Source organism: Gymnogyps californianus, chromosome 16 (genome assembly GCF_018139145.2).
Source record: "Gymnogyps californianus isolate 813 chromosome 16, ASM1813914v2, whole genome shotgun sequence".
Classification (NCBI taxonomy): Eukaryota; Metazoa; Chordata; class Aves; order Accipitriformes; family Cathartidae; genus Gymnogyps; species Gymnogyps californianus.
Genome location: NC_059486.1, coordinates 11,503,141 through 11,527,907, shown reverse-complemented (window position 1 = coordinate 11,527,907; position 24,767 = coordinate 11,503,141). Strand labels below are relative to the sequence as shown.

The window sequence follows — 24,767 nt, the reverse complement described above, 5'->3', positions numbered from 1 at the left end:
AAGGTCATCAACCAGTCTGAGAAAACAGTTTATAGATTTCAGTCCTGAATGTCAGACAGTCTTTGACTAACACGTCTCAGTTATATGAATTGAGGGTGATGGAGAAGATAGGTTTGCAATAAAAGGATATTTTGGAATTTCTGCAGTCAAAGGGTGAGATACATAGAACTGTGACCATCAAAAATTGGAGCTTGTAGGCTGTCATTAAAAGACTGGAAATGCATTTCTAACGTGCAGTTTTCTGAAAGTTTTCCTTGTGTTATCAAATTAGACTTTAAACATTCTCTTTTCTGTTTGTGAAAAGGCTGTACATCACAAAACAGCTATTTGTGGTTTATACATATGTGCCTGTCGTGTCAGTAATCCTGAGGAAAATGGAACAACCTGACAGATGTTGGATAATGCTTTATAATGCAGAGGTCTAATCCTGGTTTCTAATAGATAAATACTAAAACAAGGAGTTTTACATGTAGTTAATGACATTACTCTAGATGGTCTGCATATCTTTCCAAACATTCAAATCATCAATTTAAGTCTGGGTAAGTTCTTGGTCTCTGTGCCTTCCTCCCTGGCAATGAGCTTTATCATCTAATCACACACCGTATGAAATTTTTTTTTTTTAATACACTTTGAATTCCCATCATTTAGTTTCAGTGACCGTCCCTTTGTTTTTGTGTTTTAAAGAAGTGCAGAAGTTCCTGGTGTACCTTTGTTCATTCATTGTTTTAGGTACTTTCGTCATTTTCCTGACAGTTCTGAAATGACTGTGTTCTGCCTCTGCTGGAGAAGAATGGGGGAAGTGTTCACTTCTGTACTAAATCCACAAATGTCTGTTGAGATTTAGTGAAGATTTTGGCTGCAGTAATATACAAAGGATAATTTCATTAAGGATATACTCTCAGTATGGGAGAGCAGCTTATTTACTAGAATATTATTGCAGTTTTTCATTTAACAATATACTGAATGAAATAAGTTAATCTATCCCACTGAAATAAAATAGGAAATTTGTTCAGAATAACTGATTATAGTGTCTCCTGACAATCGTTATGTGATGTGGTTGAATTGAACTCTGATCTAGGCTAAATAAGGCTCCATCTACATCTGGGCTTGAAATAGGTCTAGTTGGTTACCAAGGGTGTGTACTCCCATATATGTGAATAGGAATATACCATCCCATGTCAATCAGTGAAACACTGTAATTATAAACTTATCCTTGGACTTCAGGTCTCAGTTTAATGAAACCTGGGTTCTAAAAAGAACTGAGAAAATAATTTCTTTAGCAATCATTTATTTGACAAAATTGCCCTTGTTGGGTGCTCACAGAATATTTGAGAATAGGCTGCAATTCCCTCAAATGTTTGCTCTATGGATTTCTCTGGCAGATTTGTTTACACAGTTTATTTTTAACTTCATGGATTGGTCTCAAGCATTCACCATAAGCATCTGACACTTGACATTGCTTATGTGCAATTAGTCAGAGTCTCTCTGTTCTCTCACTGGATGAGAAAGCCTATCTGATGGGCAAGCATGAGAAATAGAAAATGTGGCTTCTGCAATTACCCTGTCATGTAGGTTTTTGAATTGATTTTTTTGAATGGTCATAGAACTATAGATTTTAAGCCAGAAAGGAGTATGAGGCTCCAGTTATCCCTGTACTTAAACAGTAACTTGTGCTGAGAAAACAGTACCTTTCAGAAAGGAATCCAATCTTGATGTGAAGACATGGACAAGCCATTGCTCCCTTTGTTGCAATAGTTAATCAGCGTCACAGTTAAAAATATGTTCCATATTCTGAATTTGAGCTTGTTTGGTTTTAATTTCCACTCAGCCTTTCTAACAGCAAAATTCCCTTTTCTAGATGTTAAGAAAAGGGCACTTGGAGCGGATGAGAGTACAACTAGGGTCGTTCTGAGGTCTAAATGAATGTATTTGCTGAGCTCTAGTTCTAAGCAAAATACTTGCTACAAAGATTTCGTACACGCTGAAGTCACTAAATATTGTGCCGGTATAGAAAATTAAGGGAAAATGAACCAGAAAACATAGGTGTTGACATTTTGTGGTGAAGGAGACATCTGTGCTGATTTAAGTGTGCCTTTTATTCTTTCCCTACTCTGTATTTCCTGAGCTGGAATACGTGATTTGCTGTGCAAGAGCAGGACAGGTTTGTAGTGGAAGATGGAGTCACAGAAGAGAATTCAAGGGTGGGGACTTTTGTGAGAGGATGGTTTGTATAATGTGCTTATAGTACGGTTAGCCTCTCTGGGTGCAGGGGCAACATGGGAATGGGAGTCCATGTAAGGAAGGGGGATAATATTTGCAGGATTTGCAGGATTTTAGCTGGTGGTGGTGCTGTAAATAATATTAGTTATTTTTTTCTTAGTTCTCTAGTGGCATGGAATTTTGGCAAAAAAAATCAATATGGTACAGCATTCAATTATAGCTACGTTTAGGAATGGAGGAACAAGGCAGTGGGTAAAGCTGTTATAAAAAGGAAGGAGAAGATCCTGCCTTAAAAATTACAGAATTATTGGTGGAAGCTTCAGCTGTACTGATCTGCTAGGGTAACAGGAGAACACAGAGGGTTAGAAATTGTCTACCACTTTTCATATGGTTTGTTTCCTGGAAGGAGTAATTATAAATGTGCCTTTGTGAGGGCCATACAAGGTGCAGAGAAAGCTTCTCGCATTACTCCTTCTTTGCATAGGCAGATGTCTTCTGCTTCTCACTGGCTTTCTCTGGCTAGGAGCCTTCTGGCTGAGGGGACAGGCAGATGGTTTCCTTGAAGGCTCAGTGGCTCATCAAACATCAGTCAGTGAAGATACATGGCCATTGGCCAGTAATCTCCCACCCACAATCTAAACCCTTAATTCCCAGTCCAAAAGAAAGTTGTTTCAAACCAACCTCATAAAAGAATGGCTTAAAAATATTAAGCTTTTATGACTGTTCTAGTGAATCCAGCACCCAGGGCTCCAGCTCCATATGAATTCCCCCCAAAGAAAATTCCTCTTACACTGGAATCCAAGAAATAATAATACAGATCAGAATTCACAGTTTCATATCCAGCTCCAAAAATGAACTTGCTAGGTTGTAGGAATTTGAGCTGATCTGTCACACTGGAGCCGATGATGTGCTTAACAGATGCCTGTTTGGGTTCAGATGAAGTGCTACAGAAGCATATGATGCCAGAAGGAGGATTAAAAAGTCACCAGGCTGTTACAAAGGAGGAGTAATTACTTGTAAGCCTTAACTTTTGTTCTTGGCTAATACTACTTTTTGTTTGATGGTTCTTAATCTTTTCCATGCTGGGCTTGATCTCTGGACAGGTTGTAACTCTTGTTTGATAATTTAGAAGGGTAAAGCACTTACTGCCTCCTTGTAAGTCAGGCCTGCTGTAATCAGAGTTAGTCTTCAGTACAGAAATGGTGTTTCTGCATTTCCTTTCTCACCCTTGCCCATATTCTTGATTTCCATTTCAGTTTGTAAAAGCCCCCATGAAATGGGAGTTTCACTTATTTGAACCCAATTGGAAGGCCAACAAGCATCTTTCGTTAGGATCAGGACTCTTAGATGAGGCATCCAGGGTTTTCTCAGGATATTTACACCCTTTAGCTAAACTGTTTGAGGAAGTTCAACTTCCATGATGTAAGTTATATTTGTATAAATGTGCTTATAGCATTCCTGTCACAGAGACCCAGTTCCATTTTACTGATACAGTTGTGCCCACATTAGAGGCCGAACCAGCTGTGAAATGTTGCTCCCACCACTGATACTGTCATAGGGATAAAACCCTTAAATTTACACCTTGCTTTAACATAAACCTTTGGAAAAGTGTTTCAATGGTTGAGCAGAAAAAAGTTTAAAGTGGAGAAATCTGTTCCAGAGCATCTGAAAGCACTGATAGGCACAGCTTCTTCCCCCCACCCGGCAATAGGCAGTCTATTTATTTTTCAGGTAGACAAAGTAATCTTAGTAATTATTTAAAATAATATCTTGTGATATGAAACTCAGAAAAACCTTGGCATCTTGTTTAAATAGATTCTCTGATAAATTAAAGAACTTTGTAGCTGAGCTGATCAAGCATACAAAAATGTTCTCTGGAAACATTGGTAATTAATTATACCAGGACACGAAGGTTATTGGGTACAGATGAAGAGTATAGAACAAATCCCTTAAATGATGGCCTGTAGTTGCTGATGCACATGGTTGGGATTCTAAAATAAAATGGACAATTTTAACTACCAGTTTTACAGTAAAAGGCTTAAAGTGCTTAAATAAATTATCTAAAGTACAGCCATCGCTATAGAAATATATCACTCCATTATGTACAGTACGAAAGTGGGTGGAAATCTTTACACTACAATAAAAAAGCAAAGCTTTTTCTTCTTTTTGCTGTCAGTCTGACCACATAGGTTTTGCTGTTTGCCTTCAGCTTATTAAAGCAGAAGTTGCATGGCTGTTTTTCTTAGTATTGGGCCAAGTCCTACATACCTCATCCACATGATTGATCTGGGATAAATGGAGTGCCTGCAAAAAGGAGACCGCTGTCTGTCTGAGGATAATGTGCTACAGCAAAAGTCCTGGGAATTGCAGAAAAACAGCTGTTAAGTTTCAAGCATAGATCCTGATCAACAGCCCTTTGAAATCACAGGTCTTCACTTGTCTCTGCAGCCTGCTGAGTTTATTTCTGGTTTTTGCAGATCTGTTGAAGCCAGAGGTATTCCTGCAGTAGCAATGGTGCCAAATCTAGAGCGTCTCTAATCATGGAAACACTTCAGCAAAATGTACCTGTGTGCTTAAGTCAAGTAATGCTTACATTCACGGAATTACTTATGTGCTTTCTTTAACTAGAGCTTGCTGCCCTCTAATATTACAAGGCTCTTGGCCTGAAACAAGAGGATGCCTAATAAAGAAATTCTAATGATTTGTCAAGTGAAATTCAGTAGCCAAACTGACCAGTAAGAAGCTGACTTCTTGTGTAGCAAACCAGGTGTTTTTAAAAGAATGGTGGTATCTGTCATGTAAATGTTAATGATAGCTCTTTGCAAAGGGCTGCAGGAAGCTGACCAAATCTCAGCAGGCTCATCCAGGGCAGGTGAAGGGATTTAGAGAGGAAAGTGAGACCAAACTGCTACTGTTCCAGGAAACCAAGTTCTTGTTCTGCTCCTGGACCAGAAGAAATATGTAGGCTTTGCTGTTTTCCTGAAAGGTCCATGGTTCAAAGTGCATTCCTTTTCTGCATTCTTTATTTAAGAATTTCCATCTTTGCATTCCTTATGTAAGTAAGTGTTACAGCACTTTGGGATGTAACCCTAACAGATTAATATTTTGATTCAGCTAAGAGGAAATCAATCAGCTCAGAAGGTGGCATTTGTAGATTCCTTTCCAGCAGAATTAAAATGTATGCCAAGGATGGGAGACTTACAGGACTGTAACAGTGTGCTAAACTGATGTTATATCTTAAATGTGAATCTACTTGACAGAGAGGGTGTTGTGCTGGTAATCCACAATGTGCTGGTGTTTTCATTGGCAGGCCTCTTACCTTTTTCTTTTTCTCTGTTTGCCTTCTAATTTTTTTCATTTTTGTCCAGTCATGGTGGTTTGCTCATTTATGAGAACTAATTCTACCATCCAGTGGTGGTGCATGAATTAAACATGAGCGAACACATCTGAATTCCTTATTTCAAATTTATGGCTGCTGTCCTTTGAGAGCTCTGATTTCCCCCTCCTCCACATTTGTTTCTTTCCTTTTTTCTTAATTGCCTAACACCTGCCTTCCAAAGCTATTTGCTTTCCCAGCACCAAGTAGTGCCAGCACACGAGCTATGTGCACACTCAACAGGATTGTAGTGAGGTTGTCTGTCAGCAATAGTCATTTGGTGTAATGACAGATATTGATTATTTATTACTTGAAAACATTTAATTAAATTTGACTGCATAATTAGCATGCTAGCAGCCAGACATACTAGAAGGACAGTGAATCTATTTGCAAAAACTCTCAAGCTGCAGACCTTTGTGAGAAAGCTGATAAAAAGAGTCTGTCTCTGTAGGGCTTTTTAGAGATCTTCAGGTGTTCCTGAGTTTCAGATGAATCTGCGCATTATGTATTGCCCTTACAGTTGCCTTTCTTCTTTAAAGAGCTGAACTTATACAGAACCTTAAATCCTGACTCTGATGGGATTCCCCAAGGACACTGGAACTGACATATGTCTGAGCGCAAGGTCTAATTTAAAATACTAAAGACAGTCTAGTAGGAGATTCATCATCATTCATTTACCTTCTATACCTATACTTAATCTCTTCAGTATGAGTTAGGAAGAGGGGTTGTGAGTAGTATTATGTAATCCACATGTATTTTAACTGTTCTCCATTGTTTTCTACCCTAATTTAGGTAATCAATTTCACCTTTTGACAATATGTAGTGTTAATCTTTATAACAGGAAAACAACATTTAGGTCAAAAGGCATCTGATATTCAGCTGAAACTTAAAATTGGCCAGTATGTACTAATTTCTCTCTGTGTGCATCTTACATACAAGTACTTGTTGAAATATTTCTAGCCTGTGATGTGCATCTGCATTTAAGTAACTTAGAAAGCTGAGGTACTGTCAATATTAAATTATAGAGGCATAGACCATAGTGCTAGAAAGAGTAATACGAGAGCAAGGTTTCTTGACGGAGGAAGAGAGTGAAATGGTGTATGTGTCAGTTCTTAGAAAAGCAGTTTCCGTCTTTGGCTGTAGAACAGAAACTATCTTTGATCTCCTGGCCAGTGTTCCTGCAGGGATAGTGATTAGCAGTCCTTTGGGGGCTGTGGTTCAGTGGACCGTACTGATGTACCGAATACCTTATGCATGCTGTAACTGAACAGAAAGATTGGAAAGACAGGAGGGAAGTTTCTAAGTGGGCAGAAAGTTTAGAAGGGGATGGTATAACCAGAAAAAGAGTGGGGAAGGTGAGCACATGCATGGTTTAAAAGACACCCTGTTTACTTATGGTATTGCTTTTGGAAGACTTTGACTTTCATTTGTGGCCAGTCCTTAAGAGAATTGGTGTGTGCGAACTTATGCAAGTTTGCTTGAAGTTTTGTTAGGGAGGTGAGACATTGCATAGAAGTGACAAGTAACCTATTTATTTCTCATCCAGGTGATAGTCAAAGTATTCAATGAGTATTTTATAGATTTGCTGTGTATTAGCAAAGCATGGCTGCAGTTCAGTTCAGCCATGTAAAATGGCTGTCGGGACAAACATTGCTTCTGCTTCCTCTTTCTGCTCCCTCCGGGATTATGAATAATTGATCGTGCTGCAGACAACCCTTTGTACATCACCTGTGTGACAAAACATTTATCATAGATAAATGCAAGGTAGCACTAAAGCCTGCATATTTTTCCTTTTGTGAATGTAATGCAAAAAAGAATTAGCTACATCTAAACATGTAGCTACACTGCAAATATTTTTTGCATGCAATAATGCTTGTCCCTACTTTATCAAGTAGCTCCTACTACAGCTAAAGTTGTAGTAAATTTCCCTTTGAACCTATAAGCAGATTTGATCTAACTCATATCACCTTTTCTTTTATTAGTGACAGAGTGTCGAGGGGTCTTGGACAATAATCAGAGATTTTCTTCATTACCAACATACCTACCTGTGAACTATCGGATCTTCAGTGCTGAGACATCTTTCTTTCTCAAAGAAGCCAACCAGGACTTCATGAGAAATTCCAGTTTGCAGTCCAGGGTGGAATCGTTCTTCCCATATAAAGCCAAGAGACCACCTATATTAAACGCCAGCTATGGACCTTTTTCCGTTGAACAAGTTGTGCCCCAGGACCTAATGTCAACTTCCAACTTTTTTGGATCTGCCAACAAGTTTACTTATAACTGGAAACTTCAGGCCTACATAATGAGCAATAAAATTTACCTGAGCAAGCCCAGAGTCCAGGTCCTCTTCTACATCGTGGGCAGGGACTGGGATGACTATAGCACCACGGAACGGCTGCCCTGCCTGCGGGTGTTTGCCTTCAGAGAGACGCGGGAAGTCAGAGGCAGCTGCAGGCTGAAAGGGGATCTGGGGTTGTGTGTGGCAGAGCTGGAGCTCCTGCCAAGCTGGTTTAACCCCCCCGCAGTTGTTACGGGCCGTAAGAAGTCACCGGATCCATTTGAAGGGAGCCCTGTGGAGCTTTACTATACTAGTCAACCAGGAGACGAGAAGGGAGAGTGTACCGCTGAGGATATAAGGAAGGGAAATGCTATCCGGCCAGGAAAAGATGGCATGGATGAAACCATGTCCCACTTACAGAGGATTGGATCTGTCAGCCTCTATCGAGGCCAGGAGACTTCTCAGCTAACGGAGCTACGGCTGGATAGTAATATTGTTGTCTGGTTGCCCTCAAAGCCTGTCAAACAAGGAGAGGTTGTGAATGTTTATGTGACAATTGCCAACAATTCTACGGTGGATCAGTTCACACTCAGGTACAGTAGGTTGGTTTTGCATGTTTCTAATGTGGTAGCACACAAAGATGTTGGGGACCTGGGATGAATCTCAACCAATTTGAAGTGAATCCACACTGAAGGTTGCTCCTAGACACTGAAATACATCATTTTCCTCGTTGAATGCTGTGAAGAGGATTGAAAGCCTCCATCACTAGGAGGCTTTTAACATGTACGCCATGCTATTTATCACATGCCCCCATTATGCAACAACGTACAAAACACAGCAATTTGCTGCTTTAGTGGGGCCATTTCTGTGCAATGACAGACAGTAAGGCACCAGAAAAGTTCTCTGCTTTACAGGGCTTTTAAAATCAAGTTTTTATTGCACAGGCATGGAGTTTAAACGTAGCAAAACTTCAATTACCTGCTTTTCTTTAAGTGCTCTGGCAGTGCTTTGCCTCTCCCACACGGAGTGGTTTTGTTATGAGAGCTCTTTAGGGAGGGGTTTAACTATCTACTTGTAGTTAAGTAGAGTTAAGTTTGTCTTTGCCAACACATATACCTTTTAAAATAAGGCCTAATGTGTTTGATATTGCTGTTGATTGTAAGGGACTGTTAGAAGCGAGTGCCATTATTTTGGACAGGAGTGGCGAATACAGGACCTGGAAACACAAGAACTGCCCTACTGGGTCAGATCACTTTCCTTTTATTTTCTTCTTTAGCAGTTTCCCTACCGATCAGATGAAAATCCTTTGAGGATGACAAAGACTGGGAAACTTGTTAATCACTGAAATATTTGATGTATCTTTTTTTTCCCTTGTTACCAGGCTTTAAATTCAAGGGAAATTTCCACGGTGATAAGCAACAATTGCTCTTTAAAGCCTTAGGGAATCAGTTTCCCAAAAGATTCTGCACATGAAAGTATTTATTTCTAAGGCTTATATGAATTAGATTAATACATAGTTGACAACTACCGAGGAGAATAGCCTTTAGAACAGGAAGTGTCGCTTGGCAGATAAAAGGCTTTTATTTTAAAAAAGGGGGATTTTAGTCATCCCAGAATCGTTCTGATGTTTGCAGCTTTGGTTAAGTTGGTGAGATAATCTCCCAGACACCTGTTTACTGAGTGAAACAGCCGTTATAGAAGTCTTTTTCTGACGTTGTTGCTTATCTTTTATTGAAAATCCTTTTTCACTAAGTAGTAGAAACAGAATACTTTTCCACATAACAAGCATAGCTGTGGTGAAAGAAGAAATCCAAAGGCAATGAACTGGGTGTTTGCTGGGTGGATGGGAGAGGGGATCACCCTTTGAAGGTCTGTGTCACAGTCTTTGTTTTCCTGAAAAGTGAGTTGAAGATAAACAAGCTTGTTGAAATCTGGTGATGTATTTCTTTGCTCAGAAATGAATCTGACTGCCTAGGCAAGGATATCATTTGCATGCTGAGAGGTGCAATAGGTAGAGATGATAATATAGCACGTCAGTAGTTGCCTGTGTGACTTGCCGTTATGGACAAAATGGATTGGCTTTGGTTTTGAGAGCAGGTGACTAGTTTATTTGAAGTGAATAGTCTGACATTTGTTGGTATATTGGTTGTTCTGTGTTATCACAAATGCAGAGCTCAGGCCGTGTTCTCCTGCTGAAACACCCTTTTGGTGAAAAGAGGATTTGCATTTTTGCTTAAAGTTACTTTGAACCAGACGCAAGAACACAAGAGGCTGAAGAGACCAAGTCTTTTTTTTAAAATGGCTTTTGCTTGCTTCCAGTGGGTATGAGCAGGTGGTCATTGTCTTGAGATGTAGTACAGGGCTGACTCACATTCTAAAAATCAGCGCTGTTCAGTGTGCTTCCTCCTCTCCACCACCAAAGGCAGGAAAATCAATGTGAGATATTCCAAAGCAGTCTTGGTTTCGAAAACTTTGTCTTGCAGGCATGTTATTCTCTTGTATCTACCAAAGATGCTGATCCGGGCAGTTGTTAAGGCATGAGGTGGAAGCTTTGCTTAACGTGTAGAGGAGGGTAATTCCATGTAAAAGAAAAGGAAAGGGTTTTAACTGTTTTCCTGACACTACAATAGGAAGGGACAGCTGATACCCACTGGCAAAAGTTGTGCGGGACCATCCCACGAGTCATGCACTGCACGGCCCGTTCTGTTGGCTGCAAAGGTTTCTTTTGTGGTTTTAGCGGCAGAAGGCTGGTGAAAGGCTGGCAAAGCCAAGTTAAGCTTCCTGGTTCTGTGGTGGAAATCTGTTGTCTTCAGTGAAACTTCCTAGGTGTGAAAGAGTATGGAATTTGACCCCGGAATCTATGAAGTGCCTGTATCTTACAGGAAAAAAAGCCAAGCAATTACAGCAGCCAGGGAGTAGCCAGTGCATATGCTGGGTCTGCCTAGGGGCTCCTTTAACCTTCTCTGTGGCCATTTGCCTGGTTAGATAGAGGGCTGTATGCTCTCATACTCATGGGTTCCCAGAAGAGCAATCCCTACATCCTATGACATACATTCACATTTAATCATCCTAAAGAAAAACACACCACACATTATCCCCAGGCATAGTGGGTTTGTTTATTTTCTGCTTCTTGTATAATATTCATTGAGGTATTGCAGTATCTAGTGCTGAAGCAAACAGCATGTGATCATTGCTTTGCGGGGGGAGGGAATAATAGCTACAAATCTTCTCTGGCAAAAGGAAAGTAGACTGGTCTAAATGACCTCATATCCACAAATCATTGCAATTGAAACTGTGTTCTTAAATTGTGTCTTAATTCAGAATCCTATTACTGTATCTATAAATTTATCAGCCCAAGAACACCAGTAAAGTCAAAGAGAATGACTAATATGACAGGGAGTGAAGCGAATTATGCGTGGTAGTACATTTAACGCAGTAGGAGCACTGTCTGAATAAACACAGATCTTCCTTTCTTGCATCTAGTCAGCACAGGGCTATTGTGAAAGCAGTTCAAACAATACTGATAGGTTATAGGATATAGGTTCTGTTCACAGGTCTGTTTCTATCCTGCTGTGTCACCTCTGGTAAGTCTTTACAGGCATTTTCTATATGCAACGTAGCAAATGTGAATAGTTGGTCAGCATCACTTTCAGGAGTGGGAAGTCTGTTTCAGTCCTGTTCCTAAAAGACTTTGACTTCCTCTGATGGAAGGGGTTTCAAGTTTGCCATATATTATCAACAGTAATATGAATGGAAAAATCTTGATAAAAGAGCTGAAGAAATAGAGAAGGGGGAAGAAAATATTGCACTGCATTCCTACCATTGGGAAGGATTTCTGGGCCCCCAAAAGAGAGATGAATTACACTTGCTGACTGCTCAGTGAGGAAAATTACTGTTACCTCTAGCAGTTGGGTAAACTATGAACAGAAGAAAAGTAGCATCAGTATGGGACAGAAAAGCAGAAAACTAGCAATATTTAAAATAAAGATCATTTAGGTCTTCTATGCACTTCCCAGAGCTGTTATAAATTAACACCACTGGCTTCAGCAGAGCTACCATGATTGATTGTTGCTTCACCAACTGCTGTGTACACATACTTTTCTAATCTGAGTCATCATTTTGGGTGTATTGTCTGTAAGGATTAGAAAGCAAAATCTTTAGGGCAAGACCCTGTTCTTGAATGCTTTTATGAACTGCCCTCACACCCAGCAGGCTACAAATAAGGGGAAAAATCATAACCGTACTGAAAATAAGCTATTCTTGTGAGGTTAACTTTCAGAAAGTAACACGTGTATGCTGAGATATCTGAAGGTAAGTAGGAAGCTGGGCACTTGATTTCTATTTGTAGTACTGGGGAGTTGGTGAGCTGAATGCCTTAGGCAGCTTTGAAAAGGTTGACTTGTGTGCATTGCTGTGTTTGTTCTGTAGCTCTAAATACTTTTTCAGCTACTACACCATTAAAGGATCCTTCCATCTGTTTTTCATGGCGTGACATGCCACATTTGATCTGGCAGAGCACTGTACAGCACAGGGCCAAAGCAAAAGGTGTGGGAGTGCGAAGTGTTTTATGTTACTCTGCTGGTCAGCAGCTAATCTCTAACTCACTCTAGAAGGTGCTGAACTACCAGATAACCCGATTTACAGGAGGTATTGAGCAGGATAAGTAAAGAGAAAGGGGATGAAGTTGTTATCTGTCCTGATTAGAGAAAAGAGGTGAAAAACAGTGGTACTTTTTTTTTTCCCCTCAGGCTTCTTATTACAGATTTTGCAGTGCAGCTCATTGCACTTGAAGGGATGTAGGTTGTAAACAGTGTTACTGAATTACCTTTGTCCAGCAAACAAATCAACCCAAGACAATGGATAATTAGTAGTGATAATAAATCTACAGATTGGAAGAAGGATAAAGGATAAATGCAGTGAGGAAAGCTATTAAACCCATCAGCTGAGGCAGCTTTATATGTCAGTTCCTAATGAGTATTGACAGCAGTGCTGTGTTAGGTAGTATTGAGACCAGCTAAAAACCTAGAGGAAGATGCACACATAGAGTAGCACTACAGAATAGCCATAGCTAGAAAAAGTAGTTATGGTCATAACATCTGTGTATTGCCTGCTTGTAAATCTCAGTATTTCAAACACGAGATTTTGTGATCTGGCCGTAAATAGCCATTTTGGAGGAACTGGTCATGAAAAAGGGGGATCTCCAGCACTAACTCTGCCTGTTTTATATGGAAGACCTATTTGAGCCTCCTTAGGGAGTAAACCACTCAGAGGAGCCGTCTGTGCTTGGCGCTGCCCTCAGCTGTTCTACCTGCTGTATGTAAAAGAAACAAAAGTAATAACATTTTCAAGCAATTACTGTTTAATTTTAGATACTGACATTTTAATCTTACCTTATGATGAAATAACCTTTAGTACCCTGAAATTTACCTGTGCTTAATTGTTGGTTTATCAGTTTTTAGTGCTGCAGTGTGGTGGTAGCATCACTGCAAACGCAAGTGATGTTGTAATTACTAACTGAAGCTGAAGTTAACCAGAATATGAGACCAAAACCAGAGCTGAGTTCACTCTATGTTTTGTGTTAACCCATAATTCGGGATATATTATCCCAAGTACCTATTTTCCACAGTAAATGGAATGCTGATTTCCAACTGTGAAATGGAGAGTATGCTTTTTTTATACTGCTTCATATTTTAAAACTAATGTAGCTCAGAGTGAAATGAAGAGAGACAGAATGATTTGGTGGGATGCTCTTGTGGGTGTACATGTGTGTCTCCAGATGTGAATCGCAACAAAACACTTTTCACTTCCTATGCAGCTTTGCATTACTTGAATATTTAAAAGTTATTCCACTGCACAAAAGCATTTCAGTCAACATCTGAAGGGAGAGGAGTTTGAAGCTCTCAGACTTGCTTCTGTTGTCTCATTATTTCATGTTCCATTTTCAATTGAAAAGAAGATCTTGTCTTCAAAAATTCAGACCCACAGTTTTACCTATTGCACAAATGTAAAAAATAACACGGATATAGTCTCTGAAAGCTAGATTTCCTTTTATAGTGCCTTAAACCTTCTCTTTAGACATACATCTTGTATTCTGAGGCACAACTAAAACTAAGTGGATAATTCTTACACTGTACAAAGAAAAGTAAGCATCTCAGGCACTCTGGGTGGCAAACTGCTGTTTGTTCTCACATGAGATACAGTTTCTCCATTCATGTTTCCATCTTGAATAAATAAAATGCAAACTTGCTGGCTAAGATCTCTCAGACTATTCTGTTCACATTTGTCTTTGTATCTCTTTTTCAGTAAAGTCAATTATTAAGTCAAGACTGGAAAGTAAAAGCAATTTGCTTGCTTATGAACCTTTAATCAGGGTTCGGAGAAACTGGAAAAACTCTTCTGCAGTCTTCCAGCCCATCAAAGAGGTTTCCCAGTTATTTTATGGTATTGATAGCACCCGTAAAGTCAGGTGCTAGGCCAGAGGTGGTTTGCAAAAGTTTTCAGAGCTGTGAATTATAGCTTGAAGGGGTTTTATCTATTTCATTGATGAAGCGTTTATATATTTCATTGTCTAGTGTTTAGCTTTGTGAAACTTTAATTCTTATTGATTTTTTGGGTTTCCCTTCTATAGAATGATTAGTAACAATTCAGCTGCAAATCTACAGTGGAGCAGGTTAATGAAAGAAAGGTAGTGGTCTAGTCCTTATTGTGCACTAATTAAGAAGTCAAGAGACCTGGATTCTCTTCCTACTTCTGTTCAGGACTTACTGTGTTACTTTAGGCATATCATTTTATGCCTGCTTACATCTTCACCTTCTCAGATTGTTTGTTTGTACTATACACAATTCAGGGAAGAGACTGGGCTGTGCTCTGTGTGCATCGTTCAGTATAGTGAGCCTCTGATCCCCATAGGGCATCTGTGTATTACATAATACAAGTGACAGTAAATCATACAAAAGTTGTTACACTGTGGGGATTATGGTTTTTGCAAGTAAAGAAGTGTAATAGCACCTTGCAAGTGCTTTGTTAAGATTTCTCCAAAGTAAATGTGTGGTTAAAAATTCATAGCAATCACATGCTATCACTTTTAATATTCTGCTTCAGTAAGCAATGGGGACATTGTGGAAGCACTCCTAATTGTCATTTACTAGAGAATATGACAGACTAACAGTAAAAGGGTAAATATTACCCAATATAACTTTAAAAAGCATTTGTGACATAAAAAATACTTTTTTAAAAAAGAGAATGTGTTAATGCTATTTTGAGAGAATGGTATCACACTCCAGTTAGTTTAATTTCATTAGCCCTTAGCAGGCACTTTTCATGGACATCAGTGTCATACCAGAGACAGCTGGGTCCTCCAAACAAATGACTCATTCTCAACAATGCTAAGCTGGTGAGGATGTCCTTTAAACAGAGATTGAGAAAAGGTGCTTCTCACCAGAACAAGTGAAGAGGCGAAGAGCTCGCTTGAGTCTGTGGTAGCAGTGAGTCAGGTTTGGTAAACCTGGAAAAGAGAAAACAGGCACTTTTCCCCTGACCCTCTTCAAAAGTGTTTAAAAAAATGTAGTGCTTGAGAAACCTTCTGAACAATTCTGTTGACGTCTCCAATGCAATGTACTCCTTAGTACTGAGAATAAACTATGGATTTGTTGTTAGAAGGCTGAGTCTGTGTTCCTTACTTTGGAAGTCATTTGCTGATTGACCATGACTGAGTCGCTAGAGGACAGCTTTGCAAGCAGGGAACCAGGAAGAGACCTTAGGCCCTGATATGTACAGGAGCTGAGCAGTGAAGTTCAATGGTGCTGAAGTCCACAGAGTACTCAGCACTGAGAATCAAAAGTTATAGCCTCCCTTTTGAAAACATTAGCCTTAACACCCTCATCAGCTGCCTGTGAAGTGGAATTCCTATCATGCAGAAGTCTTACAAGAATTAACTAAATCACTGGTGTAATACTTGTAGGAATGTTCTTTGGTATTGTGAAAGCAGGCATTTCCAAAGTGCACGTTCAATTGAAGTCTGTGGGTTCTTTGAGCTAAATCCAGGGCTATCTCTGTGTGATTGTCAGCCTTCCTGGTTATGTGACAGGTAACACCTACATTTTTCTAGGTGCAGGCTAAAAGGTGAAATCCAATCAGCTGAGTGTAGACAAACCTGAACTATATATATAGTTTATATAATAACTTTATATAACCCAACTATAAAACACATTTGGACTTTTGCGCTTCAGACTTGTATGTTTGAAAACTTTCTCTAGTACGTTGATTGGAAAAGTAGGAGGAATTGATGGAGGCTGTTGTAGGGGTTGACCATAAATGGAAGAGAACAAAATTAGCGCATCAGCAGTCAGCCAGAGAATTGCTAGCAGTCCGTGCTGCTTCAAGTGCTGGAGCTGAAGGTTTTCGTTAACTTTTGGCAAATGCACATGCATATCTGAGTTTCAGAAACTTCGTATTGAGGTATCTTGTTAAAATCCCCTCTTCTAATTAGTTTCCCTTCCCATTCCCTTTAGTCTCGGCAAACCAGTGAAGTCATTCCTGGCTTCTTTTCCAAATACACTGCAGCACATGTTGCTAAATGCACACTGGTGCCTCTGGCTCTTGTCCTTCTGTTTTGAGACGCCGCTCTGAGGTGCAATGTGTCTCCTGCTAGCTTCTGCTCTGCCTGACCTTTGCAAAAGCCTGTGCATGTGCAAGGCTGCTTAAAGATGAGATAAGGCACCTCTACTTAATTTCTGTTTAGACTATTAGCCACTTGTGTGACTCAAGTTACAACAGTTAATTAAATCCTTGGTTACTTGCCTAATTAGAAACAATGGTGGCTCGTTAAAAGATCATACCATATAAACCCCAGTCCTCCCAAACCAGCAGTAGGGAGGGAAATTTCATACTACTGGGAGTGGATTTTAGTTGAATCAAGATAATGTTTTCTGGCTGTCTGAAAAAGGCTGTGATCTGATGCATTAGGGAATCTCCTGGGAATCCTCAGTGTGATTATCTGACAAGCTGTTGGGTTCCAAGGCCACTGTAAGCAAGAAAGTGTGTGAGCCTCTGAGTCTGGAAATTAGTATCCCTGAGAAAAATTGTATGACAAGGCTTTAAAACTTAGTGCATCTGTTAAAGCTGTAAAAGCAGTAGTGACTTGCTGGAATGATACTGGGAGGGACATCAGCAAGTCATAGCTCAGGGTTTGCAGGGGGGAGGATTTAGGATGGGGTGGAAGTATGGGCAGTAATCCAAGAGTAGGTACCTGGGCTAGTAGAACTGTAAAATCTGATGTTTTTATCGGCATTGTTTTATTGGTGCTTGTGGGGCTCATTATTTAACATAGAAACTGTCAGATTGATTGAAGTTTCTGTTTTGGCTCCTCACTTGTGACAGCACATACACAAAGAACTTAAATTGTTTATATGTTCTTATGGCACTTTACAGTTAAAACTTCCACAGAAGGCGTGGGGATGGTGGGAAGTGCTGCTCTGCACTTAAGAGTTAATTCTACAGAATGCTGAGCTTTCCTATAAGGTATAGAGCATTTGACTGCAATTTTTGTCACTGTTTCCTCTGGGACCGCATTGAGGTGCTCTGTATTTCCTTGAAATCCCACCCTGCCCTGTATGCGCTGCCTCTTCAGAGAGGTGTGTGCTGTTGTGTGTAGTATTCTCTTGAAAAGAAAGTTGCATTTCTGTAGACTTTCAGTGCACAGAGAAGCTGATTAATTCATAGTTTAGATGAGACTGGGTTAAAAAGAAATTCAGCATCTTTTTTGTTTGTTTGTCTGGTTCCTGGTGTGTTACAAAATGTCTCTATTAGCAAAGCTGCCAGGGGGTTAATTTGCACTAACAGCCTAATCATCTCCAACAACATCATTTTAGGTTTTCATATTGCTGCTTAGATCAGCAAGACTAGAGAAAAGAAGACTTGAGAAATAGCGCATATCTTAGGAAAAAAGAAAAATGGGGGGGAAGCATTTCAGACATAGCCCTCTGCATTCTCAGCTGTCAGGCTGCTTAAAAAGATTTGCTTTTTCTTACAAGCTCTGGCTCTAAGATGTAAGCCTTGATTTCCAAAGTGCTATGAGACTGAGCTCTTTGTACAAGAGAGACAGGCTCATTAAAGGGAATATGTGGTACTTACACGCCAAAGTCTAAAGCTTGATTCCTCAACCTCCCCGATTAGTTGTTAAACAGAACACATAAATAGTTGTGGATCATGAATCACAACTTGGTTTCGCAGATAAGAGTGCCTGACGTACTAGACCATAAAGTCATATTTAGTCTTTCACTTGCCCCAAGAGTGCTGGGGAAGGCAGTTCAGCCCTACAGGTGATCATTAAGGCACAAATGTTGTTGCTCACCAGCCTAAGGGGGTTCCTTATTTGACATACTGAACATTTGTGGAGCCTATTTTGAGGAAACTAAATTTTCCTATGGATTGTACGGCTGCTTACTCAGGACTCTGAGCTTTGCTATAGCTTTTAAAAAATTAGGTGCTGTGCTGCTAATTGCTGGAGTCAGTGAGTCACTTGGTGTGCCTGGTCTCAGCAGGTTGTAGAAATACCACCAGTAGCAACAAAAATATTTTTCTGCTTGAGGTTATGTCTAGCTTAGAAAAAGCCCTGATTGCATAGCGAGTTCTTCCTATGGAAAGGAAACACCAGCCCACAGTAGGAGCCTGTCACTTAGGAACGTACCCAAATTTAGTCCTGTCGAAAGTAATGACAATATTCACAGGCTTTAGGCTGCTTTTTATCATTCTGGATTCGAGACATTCATGAGAGGCCACGTTAGCACCAGCTTCTGCTTTTCTCTTCCATAGCAGCCTGACTGCAGTTTTCCAGTAGAAGGGAATGACCAAACCTTTTTTTTTTGTATGTACTTAGTTGCTGTTGGTTGTATGATGGTGATAGTGGACAATGTACACTTACGTGTATTGTAATGTTGTTTTCTGAGACAGCAGATGATAAAAGGATGGTGTTAAAGTCTTAATTCATTTGTCTACTCAGTACACTGTGAAGAGAACAGAGCTGGTCTGAACTGAGAGGCTCAGCGCAAATACAGGAACAGAGAGCAGGCGGTGTTGCACAAGTTGGCTGTAGTGTCAGGAGGGTCGCACAACCTTGCAGGTAACATCGCAGCAGCATTCAAGTAGGTGACTTGGATCCTTGACACTGGACTTTGATTTACTGGTGGGTTCTGCTGTGCTTGTGATGACATGTGAAAGTGGTGATTCCAGACCTAACGAGCTCAACTCCGCAACAGAGTCTCTGAAGGGAAGTAACAGCAACCTTGTGGCTTAGGTCCATTAGGGTCTGATCTAGGTGACATTGAGCTTCAAAGCAATTCCCCAGTGACTTTTGTGATGAAGTGTTAGTATCTTAAATCAAGCTGTTCAAAGCCCTAGAAAGGTATTGCAAGTGGCAGTCTAGCCTGGACAGAAATGTGTAAAGATGCTGTGTAATCTCCATTTTCTAAGACTCTAGGGTACTGCTTAAGAATTTTTCTCTTATCTGTCTGAGACACCGCTATTGTAATTAACACTGGGCAGAAATATTGACATAGTTGAGCAAAGATTTTATCAGCTGGCTATAGACAGTGACAGCTGGTTAATCTTAATATTTTCTGAAAGATCTTTAAAGAAATCCTGAATAGTTGTTCAGAAATTAATATGCCTCATCTCTCTTTGTTACTAAAGTATGGCTGTGCTGTCATCTATACTTTGCATTCTTTAATTTTCATAGCATCTCAGGTGATGGGTGCTTTGTCCATTGCTATGGTAACAGCTGTTTTTATTTCTTACTCAAAGTAAACATTGACATAAACCCCACTGTAATGTGTTCTTTTTATTCATCGTGTATACCTAATGGATGCCATAGCTGTGCAAATATGTCATGATTGTAGTGGATAGAGAGCAATAAACTGAAAGTCTAGTGCCCTGGTATGTAACTGGTTTCTCCTTTCAACACACGCATAATTTTGTCAGCTACTTCATCTCTGTTTTTACTCCTACCCATGTCTAATTAGACTTCAGATACTCCAGGGTGGAAACAGTCTCTGACTGTGTGTTGGTGAGTGCTTAAGGGAAACGGGATCTAATAGCAGATGAGGCATGCTAACTTTGTTTTTGCTCTTAAACAGCTCCATTTTGAAGTTGAATTGATCCCATGAACTTTTGGCAGTTGTTCAAAATCCCTCCTATCCTTTTTCTGAACGCTAATGATGGGAGTAGCAGTTCTTTTCCTGTGTTAATACTTGTATTTTGTTGCCTTAAAAAACCCAAACGTTGTATGAAACTATGGTAGCCTCAGTCCCCCTCCACGAGGCTCTGCTACCCAGTTCCCTTCAGATTGCGGCTCCTCAAAACCTGGATGGAGCGATGCAAATGCAGAATGAAGTGTTAACGCCTCCTCCCTCACAGTAGGGGAGGTGATTTGCTTTGAGTCCTAACACCCCGCAGCCTCTGTGCCACCCCCACCCGGGAGAGCTGTTAGGTCTGGCTCTTCTTGAAAGGAAAAATGCTGTTGGAAAAAGTCTCTCTGCAAGTGTTTTCTAGGTTCTCCCTGCTCCCTATCACAATTATCTGATAAATGTTGCAATTATCTTTTCGGTTTAGAGTAAAAAATAAAAAAAAAAAATCATTTTTATCTACAAGAAGAGGCTTGCATGTTCTGTATTACATTCTATATGCTTTTAGAGTGATTCAGATGGAACCTCATTAAACATCTTTACAGCCCTCTTAGGTTCATCTCTATTAACTATTATAGGGATTTCCCATGAGGGAATGTCTCTGTACCACCTTGCACTAAAATCAAGCACAATTTAGTCTGATAGACCATTCTATTGGGAGTGATGACATTAAAAATGCTATGCATGGATAGAACCATTTGCAGGATTGAAGCTCTAAGCCCCAGTTCTGCAAAAAGACTATTCATGCACTTAGCTGTATGTGCTGTGGCCAAAGTTAAATATGTGCAGTAACTTTCGAAATCAAGATCATGCTTTATGAAATGCTATTTAATCCTGCAGATGGGAGTGTGCTACATACTACAATGAATATTGTTGAAAGGGGTCTAATTGCTTACCCATTTGATATGAATTAGATGATACTTTCCTACTTCTGTGGAGTTATTGTAATGTAAAAGAATCATATTGTTAGCTACATTTTAAATATGACTGATTATTCTCGTTTGGGGATAGTACTCCTTTCTTCCGTATTAGTAAAGCTAATACCAGAAGGTGTCATTTTTGGGGATGCCTTGCCTAACATTGTACAGTAGGCGTATTAGGTAAGAGGGCTCAATAGAAAGAGCCACAACAACTCTCTTGTTCTCATAGTGCTAAATGAGAGTGAGTCATGGCTAGATCTCGGCTGGATGTAAGAGCGATTCCTGGGAATGGGAAATGGTCAAGAACTTCTTGTTCTAGGAAGCTCTGATTGTTCAGAAAGGCAATGATTGTCCTGTTGTGTTGCATAATTATATCCGCCTCCACATATCCCACTGCTGTTCATTTCTATTATGTCTTTTTATTTAAGTCCTAGCTATTCAAGCAGGAAATTTAACAGATTCATGGCAAGAGCAAGTGAACATCCGTGTGTCCTTCTCTGCTCAAAAAAAGTCTCAATGGATAAGGAACGTTACTTTGATAATTGTTTAAATGGTGCTTAAGGGGCCCCCTGGGCTAGTTACATTGGCTCTATGATTTGCCTTTTCACCAAATTCTCAATTGATTCAGAGTCAGAAGCATGAAAGAAGAGGGGAAAAAATGCAAGGGGATTGTAGTAATTGAGTCTTTACAAACATAAGAAAATTAGTCAGCTGTATTAAAAATCACAGTTGCTGCTCTGAAATATACATGTACTCAAGTGTTTGTTCAATGAATAACTGTTTTTCTCTTTTATTTCTCTTTTCCGTAAATACAAAAAGGAAAGAAAAATAAGAAACACAAATTGAGTTTAACTCAGTCTGAGCATATTGTTATGATGGGGGGGGGGGGGGGGGGGGGGGGGGAGGCAAACTGTTCTCTGTTGCATTTTAGAGCTTCGTCATTCAGAGCAGAAGAGAGCCTTGTGTGGGAATTCATTCCAGATAGGTATTTTGGAGAAAATTGGAATCTGGATTGATTTTGGTAGAGAATTCTTAAATCTGGCCATTTATGCTTCTTACATCTTTCTAGTATGTTATCTAAGGCTTACAACGCTCTTTGAGAAGTGTTTCTTGTAAGATTCCAAGTGAGTGTTGCTGACCTGGTAGGTAAAGCTGATTGTGATAAATAGTCAGACTTTTTTTTTTTCTTTTTCTTTTTTCCTGATCTAAACATCTCTAATTGTCACCTGTGATTAAAAGTGACTTGGCAATGTATTGAGTCTGGAAATCCTTGTATCATCAAGGCAGATTAATGTGGACAGTTGTAACAATTTTGGGGCAGGTTCTGTGGGTACAGATTGCTCGTCTGAGTAAAGAGCCTTCCATAATCATACTTATCAGATTGGAAGGAGTTTTGGAGTGCTGTGTCTTCATGCTGTTTTCAAATGCTTTAGAAAGAGGAGATCCAGAACAAAGATGCCTATATAACGTAGGGTAGAGATGCCCAGCTCAAGTGAGTGGATAAGCGATTAAAAACTTGGGCTGAATCGAGCTCCAGGCACACCTCTTCATCACCATAAAATTTACTGTTAGTCTAGTGTTACTGCATTATTCTTTCCCCTGCAGTATCCTCTGTTTCCTCCTTGTCACAGTCAATCCACAATACTCTGTTAGTTACTGGTTGGGCAAGAGACAGCTCATCCTCCTCCTCCATCGAGTCTGTGGGTGTACGTCTGCAGAAGGCTGTCTCTGCACTGCTGCCCCAGCAAAGAGCGGGCGCCGCTGCCTTCTGACCGCTCTCAAACCTAGCAAACAGCTTCACTGACCGCCTGTTGTGCATGCTTGCCGTAGACTTATCACAAGTCCCTGAACAACGTTTGCTGGGACCCATACCCTACTGTGAAATGTATTTAGAACAGATTTTCTTACAGGCATAAGTATGATGTCATTGCAGAAGTGTAACTGTCAGATGTGGATATGTGGAACAGAGATGCTTTTTTCCACACTCTAGAGAGACAGGATGATGCTTTCCAGCTTTTCCTAAGTTGAACCTTAATTCTTGTGTTTAACTTTTAGTATGCTTCTTGTGCAGATCCTGATGGGACCATTTCAATTAAGCTTTATATTCTGATATGAGTAAATTTATGTAAGTGAGTAAATGTTGGTTGCGCTAGAACTTGAGATTTACATTGCATGAACACCCAACTGTTTGGCTAAGTCCTTCTTACATTCTCACTGGAGAAAGAAATATGGAGATTGGAGCTGTAATTTCTCTTGTCTGATTAAACACAATGTGAGACTTGCATTTGATATGATACCGCTTGGGCTGTCTTATAAGGAGTAATAATATCTTTGCAGCATGTGATGAGAGGGAACAGAATGTTATCACAGTTCCAGTGTTTGTATATTAAATTTGCACGTGGTTAGGCTTGAAAATAATAATGGTGAGAGTGACTCTGACTTCTCTAAAATAATAGTCTTCTAGACAAGTTATCTCTCTTATCGTTTATTGTAATGAAGTGTGTTACATGCTTATTACATAAATATATGTGAAAGTATACTCCCTTGGTGCAAGTGGTACTATGTAATTGTTAAAGCAGTAGGTCATGTGGTAAGATGCCATCCCCAGAGCCACTAGATGAGACCGCAGTCTTGTCACTCAGTTGATCCTTCCATGTCTCACATCCATCAGCATACTGGAACTATAACACTGAACCCACGCACAACAGATCTGGTGATGCTTCTGAGAGGGGTTGTGACTCTTTCATGCAAGTATACAAAGACCTAGGAGGAAAAAAAAGTGCGCTAGGCGTAATTTTTTCTCTCTTGTCATTGCATAAGGCTTAGTTGCAAATCCAGTCCTTGACGTACCTAAATACAAGGACCGGTTGAGGCCACCACAGAGCTGCTAGATTGTCTCCAAGAAAGCACAATTTATAACCCTGTTCCCTCTGCACCGGGGAGAGGAGTTGGAGGTCTGCAGGCAGCACCTTTCAGACTACTCTGCAGTGCTGCCAGAGACAACGCGCCTGTTTCAGCCCAAGGGCCTCCAGAAGCTGCTGCTTTGGGTCATCTCTGCCACTCCTGCCACCATGAGCAGCAGCTGCGAACCAGCAGCTCCTCAACCTTTGCACTCCTGTGATGTAAATATGTGACACATTACTGATGCCAGTGGACTTCGGATCAGTTAGTAACTACTGCCTAGCATTATTATTTTTGCATACTAAGAGATTGCTTTTGGTGTCGGGGGAATTTATTTCCCTTTGAGCCCAGTCACAGCAAAGTTTGATTTGTACCTTTTTTAAGTGCATGCTTTAGCATACAAAATCCATACATACATCCTTTTGTAGAGCCAAGTGGACTGTTGTTTTCTTCTTTGATTTGGCTCTTCTTGCTTAATCTGGAGCTATGCCAAAAACATGAATATTCATGACACTTAAACAAGATTTTTATTGAAAACAAAAAATGGATCTGAAGTCTTTCATTTGTCATTCTGAACTCGGCTAGTGAAAGCCCTGTGAACAGGCACATTTATTAGTGAGGTTTTCTTGGAGTTTTCTGGTTTTGTTTGCTTATTGAATGAAAATTCATTAGAGCCAAAGAGTATATGACTGGCCAGTAAGCCTAATGTTAAGATATTTCTGTATACAATATGAATATAATATATATGAAATATATAAATTGTACTATTTTATATATTAATTATAGCTTAAGTATAAAATACTTTAACAAGTGTTGAGCCTCAAGTAAGAATGTACAAGCAGAGGACAGATCTAGCAGAGTTAACAAAAGCTGATGTTCACTTTTTCCAGGGC

The 24,767-nt window shown here is 39.9% G+C and overlaps 1 protein-coding gene across 1 annotated transcript in view; it reads left to right on the top strand.

The window, feature by feature from the left end:
• TMEM132C (transmembrane protein 132C) overlaps positions 1 to 24,767 on the top strand; it is a 190,295-nt gene that overhangs the window by 23,550 nt on the left and 141,978 nt on the right. Inside the window, exon 2 of the mRNA XM_050906943.1 lies at positions 7,578 to 8,467. Coding sequence (XP_050762900.1) covers positions 7,578 to 8,467 — 890 coding nt within the window. The remainder of the gene's footprint in view (positions 1 to 7,577; positions 8,468 to 24,767) is intronic.